Raw genomic sequence first — 22,295 nt, 5'->3', positions numbered from 1 at the left:
TCCAACTGCCTTATTATTTTAAAGAGAAGTTCTATAAAATTCATTGTCATTTTTTCTCTCCAGTTCTTGGTCAATTGACCACATTTAAACAATAAAGCCAAGGAGAATGGTGCATCTTGCAAGTAGGTGGGATAAATGTGAGAAGTGAGACTATTTGATCTATAATTTAGTTTGACATTAGCCATTAATGAACAGTGAGAGATACTTAAACAATTAAACACAATGTTTCCATATGGAAATTATTTGACCTTTAATCAAGGCAGCCAGCACAGATATTCTATACTATATTTGCTGGGAGGGGGAGGGGTGCAACCACAGATACCTAGTATAGCCGTCTTAGAGATAAATATGGCTTTTGAAAAATAAAGAAGCATTTTAGATAGTTATAAAAAGACTTATTTTTACATATTTATTATCCTCCACTCTGTCCGTGCACAGAGATGCACACATATGTGCACACAAAAAGGAGCGAGGCTGACACATCAAATGTTTCGAGATTGTCCTGATCCATATGTATATTGCTCAGTAGAACTCTGAAAACCTTTTATCTTTTCATATTATTACCATGTAGATATCACGGTAATTATTCTTCTTGCAGTTATTGTTTCCAATCAGATATGAGAGCATGATTAAGAAAATAGAGTTGATGCACTACAGTTCTATAGAGCATGCTATTAGCCAACTCTATGCCATTCTCATAAAGTTATGCAATTTAAACTGGATGATGCTGGTGCCTGCTTCTATTAGCAACAAGAACCCTTTTCCACTCTGTAATATGCTCAATTACCTTTAGATTGATCCGTGAATAAATTATAATCCAAATAGACCACTTTTCCTCCAAGCTTTGCTGGCTTAAGGAATCATTGTTGATTCATGATGCTGTCACCTTTCTATTGGCAATGTAATGCTTTTTATATCTGGATAGAGACAATTTTACTGTGAGATACTGTTATCTTTAAATGAGTGGGATTTAGTTTTTCTGGTGAGAGCAAATTCATCAATGAGGAATCCCTAGAGAAACTATTGAAATAAAATATCATACCCTTTCTGAGATTTGTTCTGTTCATCAGGTTTGGTTGGACCTTAAGAACTTTTTGTTTTTGTTTGGGGAACCTAGCATGATGCTCCAAATCTCTTGGTTTGAGTTAATTCAGGTTTCAAATGTTTCTGTAAGAAAATAATGAATGAAGAGGTAAGTTTCCTGCTGCTGCCTGTGCCAGGCCCCACTGCTTCTCCTACAATGAGGAATCAATTAACTGCATGTTCAGGCAGAGATTTGGACCAAATGCTTTATTAATCACTGCTGATTGCACACTTATACTCTGATCAGCTACTTGTTCATCTTCACTTTTTCTTAGCCTTGTTGGGTTTTGCCTTTTTGTCTGTTTGTCTATATCTCTGTCTTGTCACAATCAGAACACAAATGTAAGCCTGGATGTAGCCTGACTAGAGGTAAAGCAGGAAAAAATAATTATTTTTTGTAACATCAGAAAAGTGTAAGAACCTGAGTTCAATTGTCAGCACCCATGTTTAAAACTGGGTATGGTGGTAATACTTGCAATCTTGGCACTAGAGAGGAAGACACAGGCAGATCCCTAGGACTCACAGACCCACCAGTTTAGCTTACTGAGTAAGCTCTAGGACCCAATGAGGGACACTATCTCAAACAAGGTGAATGTCACCAGAGATTTACTTATAGCCTCTGGAAGCACATATGCATGTATGCATCTATGTTTGCATATACACATGCACCTGCATGCATGAATACATACACACATGTTTCAGTACTTCTTAATCCTAGAACCACCTTAATACACTTAAGGTGTGTGTGTGTGTGTGTGTGTGTGTGTGTGTGTGTGTGTGTGTGTACAAGTATAAGAATATGTGTGGGCCCAACTATATTTTTAGGTGCTTGTGCATGTGTGTGCATGTCAAAACCTGAGTTTAACATTGAGTATATCCCACCTTATGGAGACAGGAACTCTCAGTTGAACCCAGAGCTCATGGATTCAGCTCGTCTAGCTACCCTCTTGCTCCAGGGATCCCGTCTCTGCTTCTCCCATGCTGGAATGACAGGCAGTCTACCATGCCTACTAGAATTTACGTGAATGCTAGGATTTAGAGTCAGACCCCACGCTTCCATGGCAAACATTTCACCTGCTGAGCCATCTTCCCATTCGTGCACACATTTATCTCATCGTTTAATCTTTCACACTAAAGAGTGTAGTGAAAATCCCTCTGACAGCCTGGAAGTTTTGGAAAGTAGTCCTTAGCCTCTGGTCTCTCAACGATCAGTAAGAAAGTACAGGTGGGTCCATCTGAATCTGGAACTGTGTGATTGGAGGTTGAAGGAATACTCGTCGGTATTTTGTCCATTTGTTTTCAACTTAAAATTAAAATGATCAGTAGCCATTCTTACCTCATTAATTTTTCTAACCAATGAACAAAGAATATCCTATATGAATCTTTATGTTAAATTGAGAGCATCTCCCTAATGTTGATTATGCAGATGAACAAATTAGGATCATGGCGCTGCTAGCCATGGGGGAAAAAAAAAAACCTCCATGCCCCAATTTTATATAAATCAAATGTGATCAACTACTAGAAAGTCACAGAGGTTATCAGTCCATTAGATGCTTACACCGCATGTTTGCCATTCAGCATGAAGGGATTTTCAAATATTTATCATCTTCATGTGAATTCATCACTGTGAATTCAGTAGTTTAAGGTCACAGCTTAACTACATTTCTCCTGTCCCTTTGAATGGAGAATATTCTTTTAGGATCTTTTAAAATCTTTAAAAAATTATTCATATGTTTGTGTTCATGTATAGCATATATGATACATGTATATGTATACATGTGTATATATGCATCTCTCTCTCTCTGTGTGTGTGTGTGTGTGTGTGTGTGTGTGTGTGTGTGTGTGTGTAACATGAGAGTTTTCAGAAACCAGAAGAGAGAGTTGTATCCCATGAATCTGGAGTTACAGGTGGCTATAAAGGGCCCACTGTTGGTGCTGTAAACTGAACTCTGGTCCCCTGAGAAGGCTGAGCTATCTCTTCCACCCCTGGATAACAAATCAACTAAACAGAAGACACAATCTTCCAGTGTCCGTTTAAAGAAGATAAATTGAAAGGTTCCAAGCATGTTTGTTTTTGGAACAACCTTTACAGAACTCAAGTGGAATTAGATGGTGTTGAGAGAGACACGATCAATTGCAGCAACAAGAATCATAGTTCAGACTTCTTAGGATGAGAACCTGCCAGACCGAGAGGCTGTGTGCTTAAACACTGAACCATTCTTGGTCATCTGTATCAGTATAAGACTCAGAGTTCACGGCCCTTGATGTTCAGCAAAAATGTCTTCTGACAAGACTTACATCATGTAATATGTATTCTGTACTTATGAGACATCACCTAGACCTAAAGGAACAGTCTTTCTAGTGTAACCCCAATGCAATTTTCCCCAGGCATCCAAACAAGCATTATTCAAACACTTAAATAAGACATTTCATGTAAGAATTATTTTTATATTAAAGAGGCTTTCCTATGGGATGCGTTCTGAGGACTCCTTTCAGACTCTTATTTTTTATGCTTTTAATAAGCCAGCATCACTTAACTTACAGTAAAATAGATAGAAAATATTCTACCCTTCATCATATCATTTCGTGTTACTGTAAGCATTAAATGTTGTAATTTGGAAAAATGCTAAGATATAGAGATGAAGTACATAATTCTAATCCAATTGGGTATAAATTAATTTGGCATTGACTTCCATTTTCCATTTACTTGACTTCTTGACATAATTATAGTGAATTTATAATCAAAGTAACAAGCTTAGGTATATTTCCACATCAATATGTTCTTTGCTAACATAAATATACAGTTGAAGGCTACAGCCTGGTCTGCCTTGATTGGCTTGTTTGTTCTCCACTCCCTACCCATTTGAAATCTCCAAAGATTCATTTCCCTGGTTCCCTATGCAAGCTAACAAGTGAAGGCAGGTACTTAGAAACAAGTACATTTTTTTCCCACAGAAGTACATGCTAGGTCAGAGATCAGGATGACTTTGGAGAGCTGTAGTTTTCCCAACCCCCATCAGCTAGATAAATGGGCTTTATTCTGCAGGAACAAGAAGGTGTGTTTGCAGTGGTATAAAAGACATATCAATTCCAGGTTACTGACTGGTGTAAAACATTTGAAATTCAGTGGTGTCTATCATCAGTGGGATGTGTCAGTAAAAGTGAAGATCAAAGGTCCCAGAAAATGGGAAGGGCAAGTTGAAGCGTATTTAATTGTGGAATAATGAATGGTATGAGGGCATTTTTCTGTTAACTTGAAACCATTTAGCATTTTTTTCCATGACACCCAGGTACCTTCCTAAATGAACTTTGTAAAGTACAATTGAATAACCTTGAGAGTTAAAGGCGCATTGTGCTTCTGAATACTGATGGAGCTGATCTAAGCACTGTGATGTACCCTCTGCCTTTCCCTTCCATTTTTTGCCTTCTTCGCTCAAAATAAAGTTTATTTTCTGTGCAGAGGAATCAATATTTTTGCCATTTTGTTTTTCAACTATTCCAGTAAGTTGCAATCAACATTAGTTACAATCTTTAAAGAGACGCAGGGAGAATTTGAACACAATAAAACGGAGATACAGATGAGAACTTTGGCAAAGCACCTATTCTATTGACAGAGGCATTTATCAAGAGCTGTGGCTGTGTCTATATTCTGCTAAAAACCTGACGAAGGGGAAAATAAAGCATCAATAGGTTTCACCTTCTGTCTGTGCGAAACAAACAAATGGTCTCCCTAATAGCTATTGTTTTAAGTGAGTGCATTTGGTTTTCCATGGTGAAATGCATTCCCCTTAAAAATGAATTTTAATTAACATCTGCATCTAACACATACATATTTGGCTGAAGTATCATTCTCTTGTCTCCTTTTCGATTCCAGATAGGATCTGACATATAGCAGACTAGTTGTCCAGAGGGAAGGAAGACCTAGTGAACAAGCGATAGGCAATACTCTCCACATATTCATTTGTTTGTTGATGCTGCTTGTGTGAGGATACCCCCACACCATGTTTCTATGAGTTAATATGATTTCTACTTTGTGTGTTTTCCCTTTAGAAGCTGCCAAGCTTTGGACCTTACCTTGAACAGCGCAAGAAAATCATAGCAGCGAATAAAATCAGACAGAGAGATCAAAACGGAGCTTGTTCACCACTCCAAAGAAAGCACTTTGTTCCTCAAAAGCCTATTCCTGCCATCAAGGTAAAAATTAAGACAAACTCATAAATTTACCTATTTCCCATTCAAGTGTGGCTTATAGGCGTTTTCCCCCCTCTTTAAATGTAGCATTGAATTTTTTCCTTTCAGAGTTCTGAAAGTTTCTAAAAATTCTGTCTATCATGAAAATGCATTCTAATAATACAGTAACCACTTACTTCTTTGCTTCCCACTTTGGTGTCTGTCATACTTTCTAGGATGCTGCCAGGTTTGTGTTTCATGGAAAGTTTGTGCATTAATGTATCAGGAGATATTAAGAAGATTTCTTCATGTTCTTGTAGTCAACTACCAGTATTCTAGTTCAGAGGTACATTTAAGAAATCTATTTCTCATACAAAACAACAGAATTATGAGACTGTAACAGAGTTTTAAGTATAATTTACATTTGGAGGGATTTTCTAGTTTGGCCTCAAAAAAAAAAGTGCCCATGTATTTGCTACTCAATAATTTATTCTGAGCAAAACAAAGATCTCCATTAAGAAGTGTTTGTGTATCTGTTACCTTTCCAGCTTATTTATGTAGATGTTTTATTTTTTTAAAGAAATGTAGTTTTCTATCTAGCTGCTTGAATAATAGACAGATCTGAGATGTGGTTACTCTAGTGTCTCAACAACAGCAATGCATAAAACTATCATAACACCACCATGAAGATTTGGGAAGAAAGACGGTTTGGGTTTTTTCTTCCTCACTTGTTGAAAGACAAGGTTTGGTTCCAGCTAAAGCTGATTTAGATTGTCCCGCCTCCCTCCTCAGCTTCCTGAGTGCTGGGTTTTCATCCATGCCCCACTTACCTGGTAACCACACAGAGATATTTCTGCAACCTATCTACCAATTTCACTCAGGTTTCTCCTGTTCTCTCTCTCTCTCTCTCTCTCTCTCTCTCTCTCTCTCTCTCTCTCTCTCCTTTCTCTCTTTCTCTCTCTCTCTCTCTCTCTCTCTCTCTTTGTGTGTGTGTGTGTGTGTGTGTGTGCGTGTGTGTATGTGTGTGCGCGATACATTCAGTTTTGAGAAATTTTGCTTGCCACATATGTTTGCATATCCATAACCACAAGCAAGATCTAAAACAGCCCAGGCTGTTTTGCAGGTGGAGAATTCCATGTCTGTCTGGGACATGTATCATAATCTGTTCCCAAAATAAGAGGAGCAGGAATGGGAGGAGAAGGAAGAAGAGATGAGGAATAGGAGGTGGGTGTCACTGATACATCCTTCCCAAACAAGGAAGAAATTAAGTTCAGATTATGTATTGAACCATGTCAGATGAGCAGTGTGCTTTAGTTGGTTTCTGCAGCTGCTACAAAATGTCTGAGACCAGAGCATTTAGGAAGAGTAGAAGTTTATTAGGCTCACAGTGACAGAACTGAGAAGGCCAAGAGTATGGCAACAGCATCTCTCTGGCATCTGGTGTGGGTTTTCTCCCCGCAGCATAATGTGGCTCAGGTTCTTCTAGTAAGCACACTAATGCCATCAGGGAACCCGTTCTCCTGACCTTGTTTAACCCCAGCTGACTCCCAAAGGACCTGTGGGGAACTTACTTTCACATACAAATAGGGAGGTTAAGTTTCCAAAGAAAGAACTTCAGATGAACACACTCAAACTGTATCAAAGGGGCACGCTAATGAAATGACTTTGGGCTTAGTAATGTTATTTTATTTATGTGATTTTGTTATAAAAGCATCATTGTAGGAAAAATCTTAAGGTGTTTGCCTCTTTGAGGCAAACTTACAAAGTTTGTAAGGTTTTAACAGATTATAATTATGATGGAAGAACTTCCTAAGTTAAGCTTGACTGCTCTGACATTGTCTCTATGTTCAAACCGTTCCACTGACAGGTCAGTGCCCTATGAAGTTGCCTCAATAAAATAATCTGCAAAATGGAGTAAATGAAAGTGTTTGCCTCCATAGGGTTATAAATTTGATGATGTGTGAAACATTTTTAATGTAGTGTCTGCCCTAATCGCTATTTGCTAGTAGATATAGTGCCAGTATGATTAATGCCAGGTTAGATAACAGGTGATTTGGATATTTCTGCTTTGATCACTGAAATGAATTCTAGAATAGGTAGGGAAAGAGAGAACTCTGAATGTCAATCAAGCTAGAAATTTTGAAGCCATTGTATTTCCCAGCAAGTCTTTACGTCAGAAAGACATTGCAGCAAGCAGTGTGCCAGGAGTTGAGCATTTAATGCTCAGGGCATATGACAGACATATTTTGTAGGCCATGAACCATACAAAAAAGAGACACAGATATTAACAAAAACTGGCAGAGGGCACAGTACTATACTTGTGGTGTGCGTTATACATAAAGACTATAATATGTTTAGAATCTTTCAAGAGACCTAATTTAGATCCAAGGCGCCAAGGAAATCTTCCCGGATGTGGCAGTTGGTCTTTTTTCATCTTTAATGGTTTGAGAGATACCTAGAGATTAGCAAATCACATTTCTGAGTGTGTCTGTGAGGACATTTCTGTAGATAGTCAAGAGGGCCCTGGCCTAGTTAGGGGGTTTGATTGTCTGGATCTATAGGCAATTGCCAGCCACCCACCGTGGGTGCTGGGGATTGAACCCAGATCTACTGCAAGAACAGCAAACTCTCTTTGCTTCTGAGCCATCTCTCTGTCCCCCTAGAGATACCGCTTTGAACAGATGATCTTGCAAATTGGTGCTCCTTTTTCCAGGACAACAGAGATACTTGTTCTGGTGAATCAGATAAGAAAGACGGCCTAATGAATGGATTCTTTCCTTGGTGATTCTGTATTGTGATGGCAAGAGAGGGAAAGTGGAGAAAGGTAGCTGTTGGGGCAGCGGTATGGTTTTCTGGTTCCACTTGTCCTCTCTCTTTCTGCTTCCTGGCCTCTATGATGTGAGCTGTTCTGCTCCACCACACCGGATATGCTGGTCTGACATCTCTGAAACCTGAAAGTGAATGAAACAAAGCCGTTCCTTTGTTAAGTTTCTCCTTCAGCATGTGGGTGGTCACAGCTACACAGAGGTAATTAAGGCCCTGAGTCAGAGGATTAATTGGTCCTATAAACTAGACAGGAGAGGGGAAACATACATTAAGTGAGCCAGAATTTACATTTCATGAATAGTTAGGTAAAGACTGTATTGAAGTCTATACAGTCTTTTAATTCTCAACAGGTTTTAGCAATTTCAATTATACTAAAAGGTAAGACATGGAATAGGATTGGAATAAGAGGACCTAACTGACTCAGTTTTTGATGATCCTATTGAGCTGAAGAAAAATATAATAAATAAGGATTTCATTCCTTTTGTTTTAACGTTTGGTGAAGTTTTTTGGGAGTGACATACAAGTTTTACATTGAGTATTTTTAAAGAGATAACAACATGGGGTACATACTTGGGTAAATGAAAGGGAAAAAGTTTGAAATTGCAACAGCCTACTGTGTGTCAGACACAAGATGGGACCGTCTTAGATGCTTTCTTTCATTGTTACTTAAAGTCCCATGTGGAAATAAAGGATGCTGGGTAATTAAATGAGGAGTAGTCATTGAAATAAGAGAATGGCATGAAGAACATGAAGATATGGAGAAAACTAGAAAAATTCTTAATGCTGAATCCTGGTCCACAGGGTCAGGTATCCCCAGATGTCAAAAAAGACAGCTGGCATGGTTCCATTTTTTTTTTCTGTCATATGAAATCACTGGGATTTCAACTTTTATCTGCAACAGCAATCAAAGTCACTAGGAATCCCTTTCTTCGTTTAATAATCACTGATTCACAGGCACCACCAAAAAGAACAGCGCTAGTACAGCCATAGCACTCCAAGAGTGTGTTCTCATGAAGCTTGTGTTGTAGAGAGGAGAAACAACTGAGTATAGGCAGGTCCACATGGGGACCTATGTTGCAGGATCAGGAAACTAGAAATCCCAAGACAGTTCTTTAGAAATGCTTGCTTGTATACCTGAATGAACACCCCAAAACTAAGGGAGAGAACAAACAATGCACATATCGAGGGGAATAATTTCCTCTTCGGAAAGAATAGGAACCACACAGATCCCTAAATGGAGGAGTCTCTCACAGAAAGCCACTGAGGTCTCGTGAAAGGAAAAATCATAGTGAAGAGATGGGCAGCATCAAGGGTACATGGGAGAGGAAGTCAGAAGGCCTTAGGTGCAGTGAAGGCGTGTGTGTGTGTGTGTGTATGTGTGTGTGTGTGTGTGTGTATGTGTGTGTGTATGTGTGTGTGTATGTGTGTGTATATATGTGTGTGTGTATGTGTGTGTGTATGTGTGTGTGTATGTGTGTGTATGTGTGTGTATGTGTGTGTGTATGTGTGTGTATGTGTGTGTGTATGTGTGTGTGTATGTGTGTGTATATGTGTGTGTGTGTGTTACATAACAGTGCTTGTAGGAGCTGTGACTGCTGTCACTTGCATGCACCCATCATTTAAAAGTTGATAAGTTGTCCGCTCAGTTGTTTATTCACAATGTTTCCTTGAAGAATTCCAGTCTGTCTGTCTGTCTGCACTTAAGCTGTTTTGTTCTCACTTCTGGCAAACACACAGCTCATATTGTGTTCCCATCCCGTTTCATTCTTTTGCCTGTGTTCCCCCACCATCTTCATTTGCTTCCTAAAACGCTAGTTTTCTTTTCTTCCTTTGTGTTCTTTCTGGATAACCTAAATGGTCTGTTTTCATGCCTAATAATTTCCCTGTAACCCATCTGTTTATTGAGTGTATTTTTTTCCTTCTGCTGGGCCCTTTATAGATTCTCTTGGTTTTTGTTTGAGCTCCATGACGCTGCCTTGTTTATTCTCTCCGCTACCGCAGTATATATGATTTCCCATCTGCCATGGAAGGATCCCCATCGTCCCCCCAAATTATCTGAGCCTCTCTTGTCTGGACAGGCTTTTCATTCCACATGCCCCCCATTCTAATCTCCGCCGGCTTCTCTGGTTCTAACATGGCGATATTGTTTCAAAGGACAGCATGCCCAATGGGCCTCTTCTTTGGTTCTTTTATCCTTTCCATTGCTACTGATACGGCTGAATGGTCTCTTGCTCCACAGGTAGGCAGTTTCATCCTCAGTCCATCAACAAATGTTTATTGAATACCTTCTATTTGAACATCGAAACACTGAGAGCGGTGGCAGATTCCAGAGACATACAAAGGAAAGTCCAAGGCTGGAAATTTCCGTCTCTCAGCACATATTCAGTATGTGCTCGTTGCAATCTAGGAATTGTGCTAAGGAGAGGAATACAGCTTGAATTTTAAAAAGACAGAAGTCTGTATTTTGGGAGCACATGGTATATAGCAAGGGAGAAAGACACATGTTAAAAATTATTTACAGTTCAATCAAATACGAACAAAACGCTCTGGGAATGGAGACGACTGAAAGGGATTAGTTCTGCCTCGGGTAATTGTGGAAAGCTTCACAGAGATGGTGATATTTAAAGTAGAGTTTAATAAATTAGTGTTAATTAAGCAGAGAATTAATAATAAAAGCTAATATTTATTGAGGTCTTATGAGGTTTCAAGCACTACAACATGTTTGTAAATGAGCTCATCCGAGCCTCCCAATAACCTGGTGAGATGAAATACTTGTATCCCGCCAATTTTACTGATTCAGTAATTGAAAAACAGAGAGGTTAGCTAATTTGCCCAAGGTCACACAGCTAGGAAGGTATTATTAAAGCCAAGATCTGAACCTATTTCCTGAGGCACTGTTCTATATAGGGTTGGGGATAGTGTTTCAAGACAGTCACTATGCTTGCAAAGTACAATATTCAAGTGTGTTTGTGATAATACAGTCAAGGGAGCTTAAATCCACACACAGTCCCTGGGTTTCAATAGGCAGTGATATCAATGTGTTGAACTCATTTTGTTGAGTAGGACAGAACTGAGAACTACTAATGTTGTGTGTGTGTGTGTGTGTGTGTGTGTGAGAGAGAGAGAGAGAGAGAGAGAGAGAGAGAGAGGAGAGATCTTGTGTGTTTGTTTGTCTTTGATCATGTGTATCCAGTGCACATGTGTGTGCAAATATGCATGTGTGCACAGGTATGCATGTGTTCACAGGTATGCATGTGTGCGCAGGTATGTATGTGTGCACAGGTATGCATTGTGTGCAGGTATGCATATGTGCACAGGTATGCATGTGTGTGCAGGTATGCATGTGTGTGTGTGGGTGTGTGTGTGCAGGTATGCATGCGTGCGCAGGTATGCATGTATGCTCGGGTATGTATGTGTGCACGGGTATGCCTGTGTGCTCAGATATGCACCCACCTGTGTGTGAGAATGGGGACTACAGACATCCTGTGTCATTCCTGAATTACCACCAGGTTCTCCTTGTTGGCCAGGAGTGACCAGCCAATGTCCTAGCAATTTGTCTGTTTCTGCCTCCCCAGTTCTGTGGTAAAAGCCATGCTCCACCACACCCAGCTTTCTACCTGGTTTCCATGATTGTACAGCTAGCTCTTTACCAACTGAGTCATCTCCCCATCGTACTCAGTGTTGTTAATCACTATTCTAAAATCTTTATTCTTTTAGTTATGATTTTGTGTGTGTGTGTGTGTGTGTGTGTGTGTGTGTGTGTGTGTGAAGATGCTTGTAGAAGTCAGAAGAGGGTTGTAAGATCTCTTGGAGCTGGAATTACAGGTAGTTGTGAGCTGGGAACCAAATTCTTGTCCTCTATAAGAACAGTGCCTACTCTTTACCCCTGAGCAATTCCTCCAGCATGTTTTCTTAAGAATTTTTAAAACAGTTTCAAGGAACAAAGAAACAGACTGGTTAATCCAGGAAGAATTCCACCCAGGGCACCCAAAGGGGCCATTCTCAATAATATACCAAAGTGTCCAGGTCAGAGCTGGGTGTCTTCATGCCATCCTTACTCTTCTTACCATTGGAGCTGAAAATGGCCTCAGAGCACCTTAGTTGCCCTTTCAGGGAATGACAGGATGCCTGGAGATGCCCTGCAATCCAGTTGATTTTCCCTTTTTCACTCCAACATCTTCGTTTCCATTTCATAACAATAGCATTTACCATGCATCTAACCATGCAACGAAGTTGCTTAGTTTGTAACAGGGAGAGAAAAAATCTGAGTTAGACACAAGTTATCAAAACCAGCCCTAGAAGGCCAAAGAGAAGAATAGGATGAAGCAAGAGAAAGAGACATGACCTCCCAGAAAAGCTTCAAAGGTATTCTTCTATAAGGTAGACCATCGGAAAAAGTCCCTAACATACACACATACACGTATGTAAGTAAGTATGTATGTATCTGTGGTAATATTTTGTTTGTGCTCTAACAAATAAAGTTTGCCTGGAGGTCAGAATGTGGAGCTAGCCACTAGTTAACCAGGCAGCAGTAGCACACCAGCACATACCAGCACTTGGGATCTCATGCCTTTGATCGCAGTACTTGGGAGGAACAGGCCTTTAATCCCAGCACTAGAGAGGAGAAAACAGGAAGCTATGTATGTCTGGGTGAAGAGAAGAACAGAAGCTGGGTGGAGACAGGAGCTTGCTCTGTTTTCAGAGTAAGGAGTTGGCAAGGCTAGAAGCAACTGTGGCTTGCTCCTTTGTCTCTCTGGTCTTTCAGCATTTACCCCTATATCTGACTCTGGATTTTTATTATTGAGACCAATTAGAATTTGCACTACATGTATGTATGCATGTATTTGCCACAGATGGAAAAACATGCCAGTGCCTCCTCCTGGAGCTGACAGTGCACACATGTGGCCCAGGGAAATGAGAAATGTGCTTTATTCTCTGGCAGCAGATAACGGAGGCTTGAGAGCTTGCCAAGCCTTATGAAGTTCCAGAACGTGCCCCAGTTCTGTTGATATATGTGAGAATGAATTCTCATTCTCCTTATGAAGCTGGGGATGTATCTCTAACGTTTTTTGAATTTTCTGGGTAGGAAAATGAATGGTTTAGGGGCACTAGTGATGTTTTCATCACTTCTTCCTGCTGCTTGGAGGAGGAGATAGACGGCATCTCATAAGACTGGCAAGGCAGTGTTGGCAGGGGACCAGTCAGCCTGATCGAGTGCTTTATTATTTCAATTGAATTGTGAAAGGAAGGAAGAAGGCACTCAGATAAAACTGTAAGACCATATTAGATACCACAGAACACAAAGGGGACTGCACAGAGAGAAAAATAAGGGAGCCTTGCCCAGCAGGTTCCAGAAGGATCCAGAGAAGCAGGCTGGGGGCAGCATTCATATTCTCAGTTGTCTATGTACCAATAAAGAGCAGTTGAAATCTATCATGTTGAACTTTAAAGGCTGAGCAGAATTTGGTTATAAAAATAATCTCTTAAGTCATGTGGGGATTTCTTGATGTGTGGTTCTGGCTTGACCAGAATATAGCAATAGGAAAAGATGCATTGCTTAGAATGAAGAAGTCCAGCCAAAGGGCAGAGGGAGGAGCAGTGTGTGTCAGATATGTACCTACATTGAAATCCACAAACCTGCAGGTGATGTGAGAAGGAGCCAACTGTGGGACGCTGAAATGAAATAAACATGGGAATACCATCCCAGGACTGCATCGGGGATGTAATAACCAGGTGGTTAATATGGACAAGTAAGATAGAGCAGCCATATACATCTTTACAGACTTAGGTGGAACTGGAAGCCCAGTCCACTAAAGGAATGCTATCTGAAAAGGAATTGTATAACCTTTGCTGTTGGGAATAGCCTCTCTCAGAAGAAAACTGCTACACAGGCTTAGTTCCAGCTCCTGTGCTTGAGGGAAACAGTGCATGCAGGGGGCTGAGGATATAGCCATTCATGTGAACTTAGAAATTTTTAATGCCAAGTCTTTAATACAAGTCTCCGTGTAGCTACCCATGCATCCCGCCTTTAGTAAATCTATTTCCAGAAGTTCGGAGAAAGTCATAGATGGAATCTCATAGTCCAGTTTGACTGTTAATCTTGATTGTCAAGTCAATGAGATTTGAAAGCACCACGGAAACCAGTTTCTTAGTGTGTCTGTGTCTATATTAGGTGATTTGAAGTGAGGTAGAAAGACCAACCATAAAGTTGGGGGCACCATTTCATAGGCTCAATAAAGTGGGCTGAGCAGAGGGTCCATCTCTCTCTGCTTGCTGACTGTGGAGTCATTGTGACCATCTGCCCTGCTTCTGCCTCCCTGACTTCCCTGCCATGATGGACCTTATACCTGGAAGAACTGTGAGCCCTAATAGACCCTTCCTAAAGATGCTTTTTGGCGGATGTGTTGTCACAGCAACAAGACAAGTAACGGAGGTGTTGGGTCTCTAACCTGAAGATGGATCAGGAATGAGAAGCTGTCAATCAGAATTTGATGATGTCTGTCTCCTGGGTGTTTTCCCAGGAGTAAGAAGGTTAAGAGTTTAAATAACTTAATGATCAGTGGTCCTTTAAGAAAAGACCTTATCAATGATAAATAGGCATAGAAGTGTGATCGCAAGCTTTAAAATTTGGTCAACTTACTCAAGTGATTTCCATTTGCAGAAAATATTAGGTAAAATGGGAATGTATTTTCGTCTATTAAAAGTCAAAAAGAAAAGGGTACACCCACCACTTCAAACAGATGGTGTATTGTTAAAACACAATTAGAAGGAAAACCTGTTCCGTTCCTATGATCCTCCCTTGCATCCTCACGTGGAGTTTTCTTAGCATTGAAAAGAAGGAGGAAAACAGATTTGCGAGTCTAAGATACAAGATTACAGCTTCACTAAATCAAGTGAAACCCCAAATGTTAGCAACTTGTCACATGAAGCCTGACTCCGCCCCCCCCCGCCCCATGGGGAGGATACTATGATCAGAGCCTCAAACACTGACGTCATCCCCATCTGTCTTCCCCAGACACCTTTCCCCACGACGCTCTCTCACCATGATCTCTTGATGTTGCCTGCCTCTTGGCACCTTGCTTCTCTCCACTTTTCTAGTCAATCTAGCATTTGTTATCTGAATCAGTGCCTTTGTCATCCTCATTCCAGCTTACGCAGCTCTCTCCTCACTGGCCCGAGTATGCTGAGTTCTAGTTCAAGACCACCCCTTCTCAGTGTTTACTGCTTGCCACCCAGCTCAGAGAACTATGTGTGCTAGCAATAAGTGGACTGCTATGCTTTAAGAGCACTCGTGTTTGAGAATTCTGTACCAACTGATGAAAAACAAATATTTCTCTGGATCCTTTTAACATAGAAAAGGCAAGCTGAGCGTGGTAGCCGACACCTATAATCCTAACCCTCAGGAGACTGAGGCAGGGCAATTGCTGAAGCGTCAAGGACAGCCTGGGTTGCATATGGCATAGTTCCAACATGGCATAGTTTAGAGCCTGAATCCCTATTTCAAAAATAACCTAGAGAGCCATGGGAAGGAAGGGAGGGAGGAACAACGGGAGAAAGAAGGAGAGGAAGAAGGAAAAAATAGATAAAATGGGAGAAAGAAGGAGAGGAAGGAGGAAGAAATAGATATGGAGATGTAAAGGCTCTTGCTGTAGTAAAGAAAAATAGAAACAAACCAGAAAGGCTGAGACCAAGTCCCAGAGAAACTGTGGAAGGATTACTAAACTTTTGACTCAAGAGCATTTATGAGAACAAAGTTACTAAGAATCAGCGTAAATTCAGTGAGAGCAAGTCAAGTGATGTCATTTCCCCTCCTGATAGGTCTATAAAGCCTAAGATGTGACGAGAGCCTGAGGCATTGGTAATGGTGCAAAGACACAGGAAAATAATTATACAGCTATAACCAAATCACTTCAATCACAGATCCTTCAGGTTAGAGGTCACAGTGATTGCCCACAGCATGCCATCCTTGGTCCTAGACTTTGGAGGGCACGTGTGTACGTACAGGAATTGTAGGAAATGGAAAGACCCAAAGCCAGAAGAGCAGTTACTGGGGCAGATAACATTCACAATCGGCATGTATGTCAATCAGCCTAAAAGCAGGTCAAAACTAATATATTTCTATTGCTCATTATGAGGAAAGTATAAAACATCAGAGACCACTCAAAGTCCCTCTAGATTTATCTTCTTTGACCTTAAAATGTGTATCAAATAAAAATAATGACTGATCCATTTGAAAAAGCATTTTTGAGCCAGGCAGTGATGCCTTGTGTCTTTAATCCCAGCACTCAGGGAGGCAGAGGCAGGCAGATCTCTGTGAATTTGAGGCCAGCCTGGTCTACAGAGTGAGTTCTAGGACAGCCAGAGCTACACAGAGAAACTCTGTCTCAGATAAAGCAAAAACAACAACAACAACAACAACAAAAACATTTTTTATTCTCTTAACTCTGGATATGATTCTAGAGTACTGCAGGCCACTGTGGCTAGCCCAGAGCACTTCCACTAAAATCAAATCTGCCACCAGGGGAGACAGCTCAGTGAGTGAAGCACCCACCACACAGACGGGAGATCTGAAGTTTGCTTCCCCCATAATCCACTGAAAAGCCAGACAGACATGGTGGCCCTCCCAAAATCCTAGGACATGGGCGACAGGAACAGGGAATCCCTGGAGTGAGTCATCTGGTCAGACTAACTGAAATCAGCAGGAAACCCTGCCTCAATACATATGATTGGAGATGACACCTGATATCAACTTCAATTCTACACACACACAGCACATGCACATGCCTACACATACACAGGAACACACATACACAACCCTGCACGCACACACTCACACACACACACACACATCAAATGTGTGAAGTATAATCTATGGGATCCAGTGTCATAGTCTCTATTACCAGTAAGCAAGAACAGAGACATAGATTGCTCCAACTTTGTATGTGCACACCCTGTCTGGAACAATAAACATAGGTTTCCTGACCTCTACAGAAGTATTTCTATAAGACACTACCTAAAACACAGGTACCTTTCTGGTGATCCATATTTTTCTACCATTTCCAGTACCTGCACACACATATCCATCAGCTCACAGCATAGCTAAAGAGGGTGGGGTTTCAAACACTGTCTACAGTTTTTGCCTCAAAGAGTGATCATTCTTTTCAATTGTTCCTTTGATACTCCCAAACTAATTTCAGATTCCATTCTTTTATCCTCTTCTAGATTAAAAATGAAGATGGTATACTTTAAACACTGTGGATTTTTAACCCCCTGTGTTAACTTGTCAGCGCTGCAATGAGCTTATTCTATCTGGTTTTATCAATAATGATGTTTTAAATGACAGCTACAAATCCCAAACAGAGAGCAAAGGGCGTATTTAATATACCAGAGGATAAACTTGCTCTTTATAATAAAATCTCTAGGGAATGTGTATTTCTTTTGGAAAAATCTAGGGATTTTCATGACTAGTCATCAGTTGAGTATTTAACTAATGATTTTGCCCATAATGACTGAATTCTGCGCAGGCGTTGTTTTGACTGATTTATTTGCATTTAAAAAGTTAGTTCCTATTGTACATAAATAGTCTTTCACAGCCAGATAGGACGGCTGTGCATTTACTGTCTTGATATATTGGAAAATATTAAGCTGCTCCAGTTTCCTTGATTAGCTTTTGCATGTGCAATGCTCAACTTAATAAAAATATCCACTAGACTTTTTATTACTATGTAATCACAGTTATGAGTCCGGGCATAGATATTCAAGAGATATATTTATTTAACAAATATTTGAGCATCCGTTATGCTTTAATGATCTGCAGGAACAAGATATACCATACTTGATTCCAATATGAATAAAGTTCAGTTTAAAAAAAACAGCATAGGAATCTAGATTTAAAATCCTATTTGCAGTGTGAGGTGGGATTTGCCAGAGAATAACAAGTGGGTGAGAATAGCAGAGTGCATATGATCACGGCATTTGGAGTCTAGCAGCAGTAATCTGAACCTCTATTTCATCATCTACTTGATTTTATATCTTAAATCACAGTCACCTCATCTTCCCTAAAATATATTCAGTTTAAATAAGAAAATCATTTTAAATTAAGGCACTAGCCTGAAGTGTGGTAGAACTCAAAAATTATCTTTTAATGCCAATTCTACAACATAGATAAAATATCCCAGGCCATGACAAAGGAAGAGAGAAAGAAGACAAAAAGTGTGAGGTAGAAAGGGGAAAGGAAGGAGAGAGAGGGAAGGAGAGAGAAAGAGAAAGGAGGGAGAACACAGCTTGACATTTGGCTAGGAAAGGACGCAGAAGGATTGAGGAAATCCTCATGAAGTAGAGACATCCGAGCTCCCTTTGAAAGATGCCCAGGACTGGAAAAATGATTGGGAGTTGATGAGTTATGTTGAAAACTGATAGTAGACACAGCGGAGAATTCCAAAGATCCCTCGGAAAGAGCCAAAGATGACATTAGAGGAGAAAGTAATAGGCATAAAATTGCAAGACTTCCTCATTAAAAAAAAAAAAATCCCAGTGCTATTCACAATGCCAAGAAAAGCTGAAGAGCACTACAGTCCTGTGTGCTTATGAGCAGGTGGGGAACTCACTGTTCCTGTTGCTAGAGATAATGCTCATCACACATGTGGTAATGCAGCTTGAGCTTGTGAGAGGTACAGGCACAGAGATCTGGACGTCAAGGACTCCCCTGAAAAATCCCACTGCAATGGAGTGAAAGCTTCAGCTTCAGCGCCCTGAAAAGAAAGGAGGCAAGGCAGCAGCCCAGAAGTTTTCTGTCCTCCTAGGGCTTGGGGCCATGCAAATGAAGTGTAAGGGGAATGTGAACATTGTCTCCACTTGAAAGCTTACAGTAACAGTATAGTGCTCAAATCGAAATTAAAATAGAGGTAAGGGAGGATAGCCCAAGTCCTCCTGGGCAGTCTGGTTTATTTTCGTTGTTGTTCTGATAAAATACTGACCAAAAGCAACTTGGGAGAGGAGAGGGTTAACTTCAATCAAGGGAAGCCAGAGCAGGAGCTTCAGGCAGGAACCTGGAGGCAGGAGCTGAAGCAGAAACCAGGGAAGAATGGCACTTGATGGCTTGCTCCCCATAGCTTGCTCAGCCAACTTTATTATATAGCCCCCGGCCTAACTGCCTAGGTATGGTACCTCCCACAGTGGGCAGGGTCCACCTGTATCAATTAGCAATTAAGAAAATGACTGACAGACATGGATAGCCACAGATGAATCCAACACAGACAATTCCACAATTAAGCTTCCTGATTCTGAAGAGATTACATAGACAATGAAGACTGGTCATCCCACTAGGCCAGAAGGAGTATGCAAAAAATCATATTCCCAAGAGAGTATGGGACGAGGACTCCAAGCAAGAGATGGCCTCTTTGAATGTGGACCTTGAATTCAAACAAACCATTCTCAGGCCAGAAGTACACAAAAAAAAATAATATACCCAAGAGTGTGTGAGACGAGGACTCCAAGCAAGAGATGGCCTCTTTGAACGTGGACCTTGAATTCAAACCATTCTCATTCTAGAGGTGAAACACAGAAGCAGATAATCTTGACAGCACACTAATTTGGCAAACATTGTTACATTTCTCTGTTTTGTTTTCGGAAACAAAGTGCTTCCTAGTGTTGATGAAACATCCTCTGTGCTTCCCATATTAAGCATAATCTCAATTACTATAAGAAACAAAGCCGTGTGTAACTGCTCGAAAGATCGTCAGCGGTGAATGGAGCAATTGCTAGTTCTTTAAGAGTGAAAAGGCATCTAATTCAGCCTTGATCAACCTAATTAATTAGCATACATTAGAATTCTTCAATAAGGAAATATATTCTTCAAGACATGACAGGTGAGTGAACTATCAGAGCACCGTTCGAATGAAAATCAAGAATCCAAAAATCAACAGTAAAGATGGAATGAGCCTTTGTTTCCATTTCACTCATCCCCAGTGAAATCAAGTCTCCAGTGTAAATGAAGGACCTCCTTGTCTGTTGACATTACTTTTAGATCCTTCAAAATGCAAATTCTAGGAGATAGAAGTTACAGAAACCTAAGAGAATTATTTTAACATCTGTATACAAAGTGCTGTTGTAGGGTGCCCATCAGAAAAACAATTGAGTTCAGCTACTTAAGTCTTATAACTGTATCTCCCCCAACCCACCATGTTGTCTGTGCATGTGTGTGAGGTTTGTAGGTTCTGAGTGCAGGTGCATATGTGTAGGTGTATGGATGCATGCATGTGTAGTCATGTGGAACCCGCAAACAGACATCAGATTATCTCCCTCAATGGCTTTTTGCTTTATATCTTCTTTGGGTCCTATGTGCATGTTGAGAATCCAAACTTTGATCCTCATGTTGGCAGGGCAGGCACTTTAACCACTGAGTCATCTCTACAGTCAGCGGCTAGCATCTATAAGCTGGGTGTGCATACTGCCCGTCTCTCAAAATCAAGTACACTAACTGTCGTAGAAAATGCGTCTGTGAGGACAATGTTGTGTGCGCTCAAAATGGGAAAATGTGGGCAGATATTCATTAATAAGGAATTGTTTCGAGTTGAGCACTGTAAGTAATTCCCTGCCCGTTTTCTAGGATGTAATTGGAAAAGCATTGCAATACCTGGGAACATTTGGTGAGCTGAGTGGAGTGGAGCAAGTTGTGGCCCTGATCAATGAGGAAATGTGCATCAATTGCGGCAAATGTTACATGACCTGTAACGACTCTGGCTACCAGGTAGGAACCCTGCTGGAATTAAGATGCTACAGTGAGGCCTGGCTCTTCTTTAAGGACAGCAAGTGTCTTCTGTCGCGAAATGTGCAATTCAAACCATTCGTGCCAAATATCCTCACTACAGGTCCCCCCTATTTTTTGCCTTTGTAATGCACTGGTGTATCTTTGTATGTTTATTTTTCAAGGTTTGTTTATTATATGTGTAGGTGTCAGTAGGAGCGTGTACTATATGTGTGCATTAACCCTTCACATCTGTTGTGGTTGTGACCTTCCCAACTTTGGGTATTAGGAGACAAACTTGGGGCCTCTGTAAATGCAGCAAGAACTCCTCCTAACTGCTACACCATCTCTTGGACAAGATACACCCTTTATTGTCAGAGGCACCGTGCAATGTGCTGGGGTTTCCTAGTGAAAAGAAATAGGAGAAGTACGAAGCACTGTCAGCATTTTTCTTTGCTTCCTGATTCACCCACATCTGAGCAAGTTCCCCTACCATGTCTGTAAGCTGCTGCAATGCCTTCCTTGCCACGATAGACTCCATCTTCTGAACAGGCCAAAATCAGCCCTCCATTCCTTGGTTGATTCTTGTCAGATTGTTGTTCCAGAGATGAGAACAATAATTAATATAACCATTTTCAGTGCACAGTATTGTTTTAATATTGTTTCATCACCCATAAAGCTGGAGAGAGAAGTTTAAATGAAAACAGAAATTCATGCAAAATTATGTACGTTAGGGAAGGTTATGGTCTGGTAGTAACTGCAGAGAGGAGAGAGCTGTCATTTATTACCAGTCCCCTAAAAGGACTGGATTCCTTCAGCCTACAGAGGGTCCTCCTCCATTCAGTATTGAGTGGGGTTTTATGGCAGTAATTTTGAAAAAGAAAAGAAACACTCTTCTACCACACACTTGTAGCAGTTGGTCTTATGAATTTCTTCATAGCTGGAGAAGACAGAGAGATGTTTTTTCAGTGTATCTACCACTATAAGTGACTCTCTTGCCTTGGCTGAGAGCCTTCCACAAGACAGAAAGGGCAGATTAAAGATTCCTCCGGGGTGGACAGAACAATTCCTACCCATTTCTCTTTGACTTAAGCTTGTGACTTCACCTACCACCTAGTGTACTGAACATGGTAATTAGACTCTTTCACAAGCATAAGAGACAGAAGGCAATAGTAATCAAAATTAGGTTACACAGGAGATTTTTAGGGCTGGCCTTAGGAGGTGAGGTGAGTAGTGCTCCCATTGCCCCTTGCTATCTCCCCACAAGCCCTACCTTGTCATTCCAGAAGATGAGAATGTTAGCGGAGCTGCTTCTGCAAGTCAGCCAACAGCAAGGCTCCCAAGAGGTCCCCTTCCTCTCATCCCAGAGCTGCACTAAAGTCCTTCCTAAAAGTGCAAACCCACTCCTGAGGACTGGCATAGTGTCTCCACCGTTTCGATGCCTCTAATGGGCATGTTGTCATGATAACTT

At 40.8% G+C, this 22,295-nt stretch overlaps 1 protein-coding gene across 1 annotated transcript in view; it reads left to right on the top strand.

Annotated features, from left to right (window-relative positions):
- Dpyd (dihydropyrimidine dehydrogenase) overlaps positions 1 to 22,295 on the top strand; it is an 801,706-nt gene that overhangs the window by 776,746 nt on the left and 2,665 nt on the right. The window contains exons 21-22 of the mRNA XM_087897615.1: positions 5,134 to 5,277; positions 20,687 to 20,827. Of these exons, the coding sequence (XP_087753741.1) occupies positions 5,134 to 5,277; positions 20,687 to 20,827 (285 nt within the window). The remainder of the gene's footprint in view (positions 1 to 5,133; positions 5,278 to 20,686; positions 20,828 to 22,295) is intronic.

The sequence above is a fragment of the Myodes glareolus genome, chromosome 17 (assembly GCF_982192425.1).
Source record: "Myodes glareolus chromosome 17, mMyoGla1.1, whole genome shotgun sequence".
Classification (NCBI taxonomy): Eukaryota; Metazoa; Chordata; class Mammalia; order Rodentia; family Cricetidae; genus Myodes; species Myodes glareolus.
This window is presented reverse-complemented; position numbering and strand designations above follow the sequence as displayed.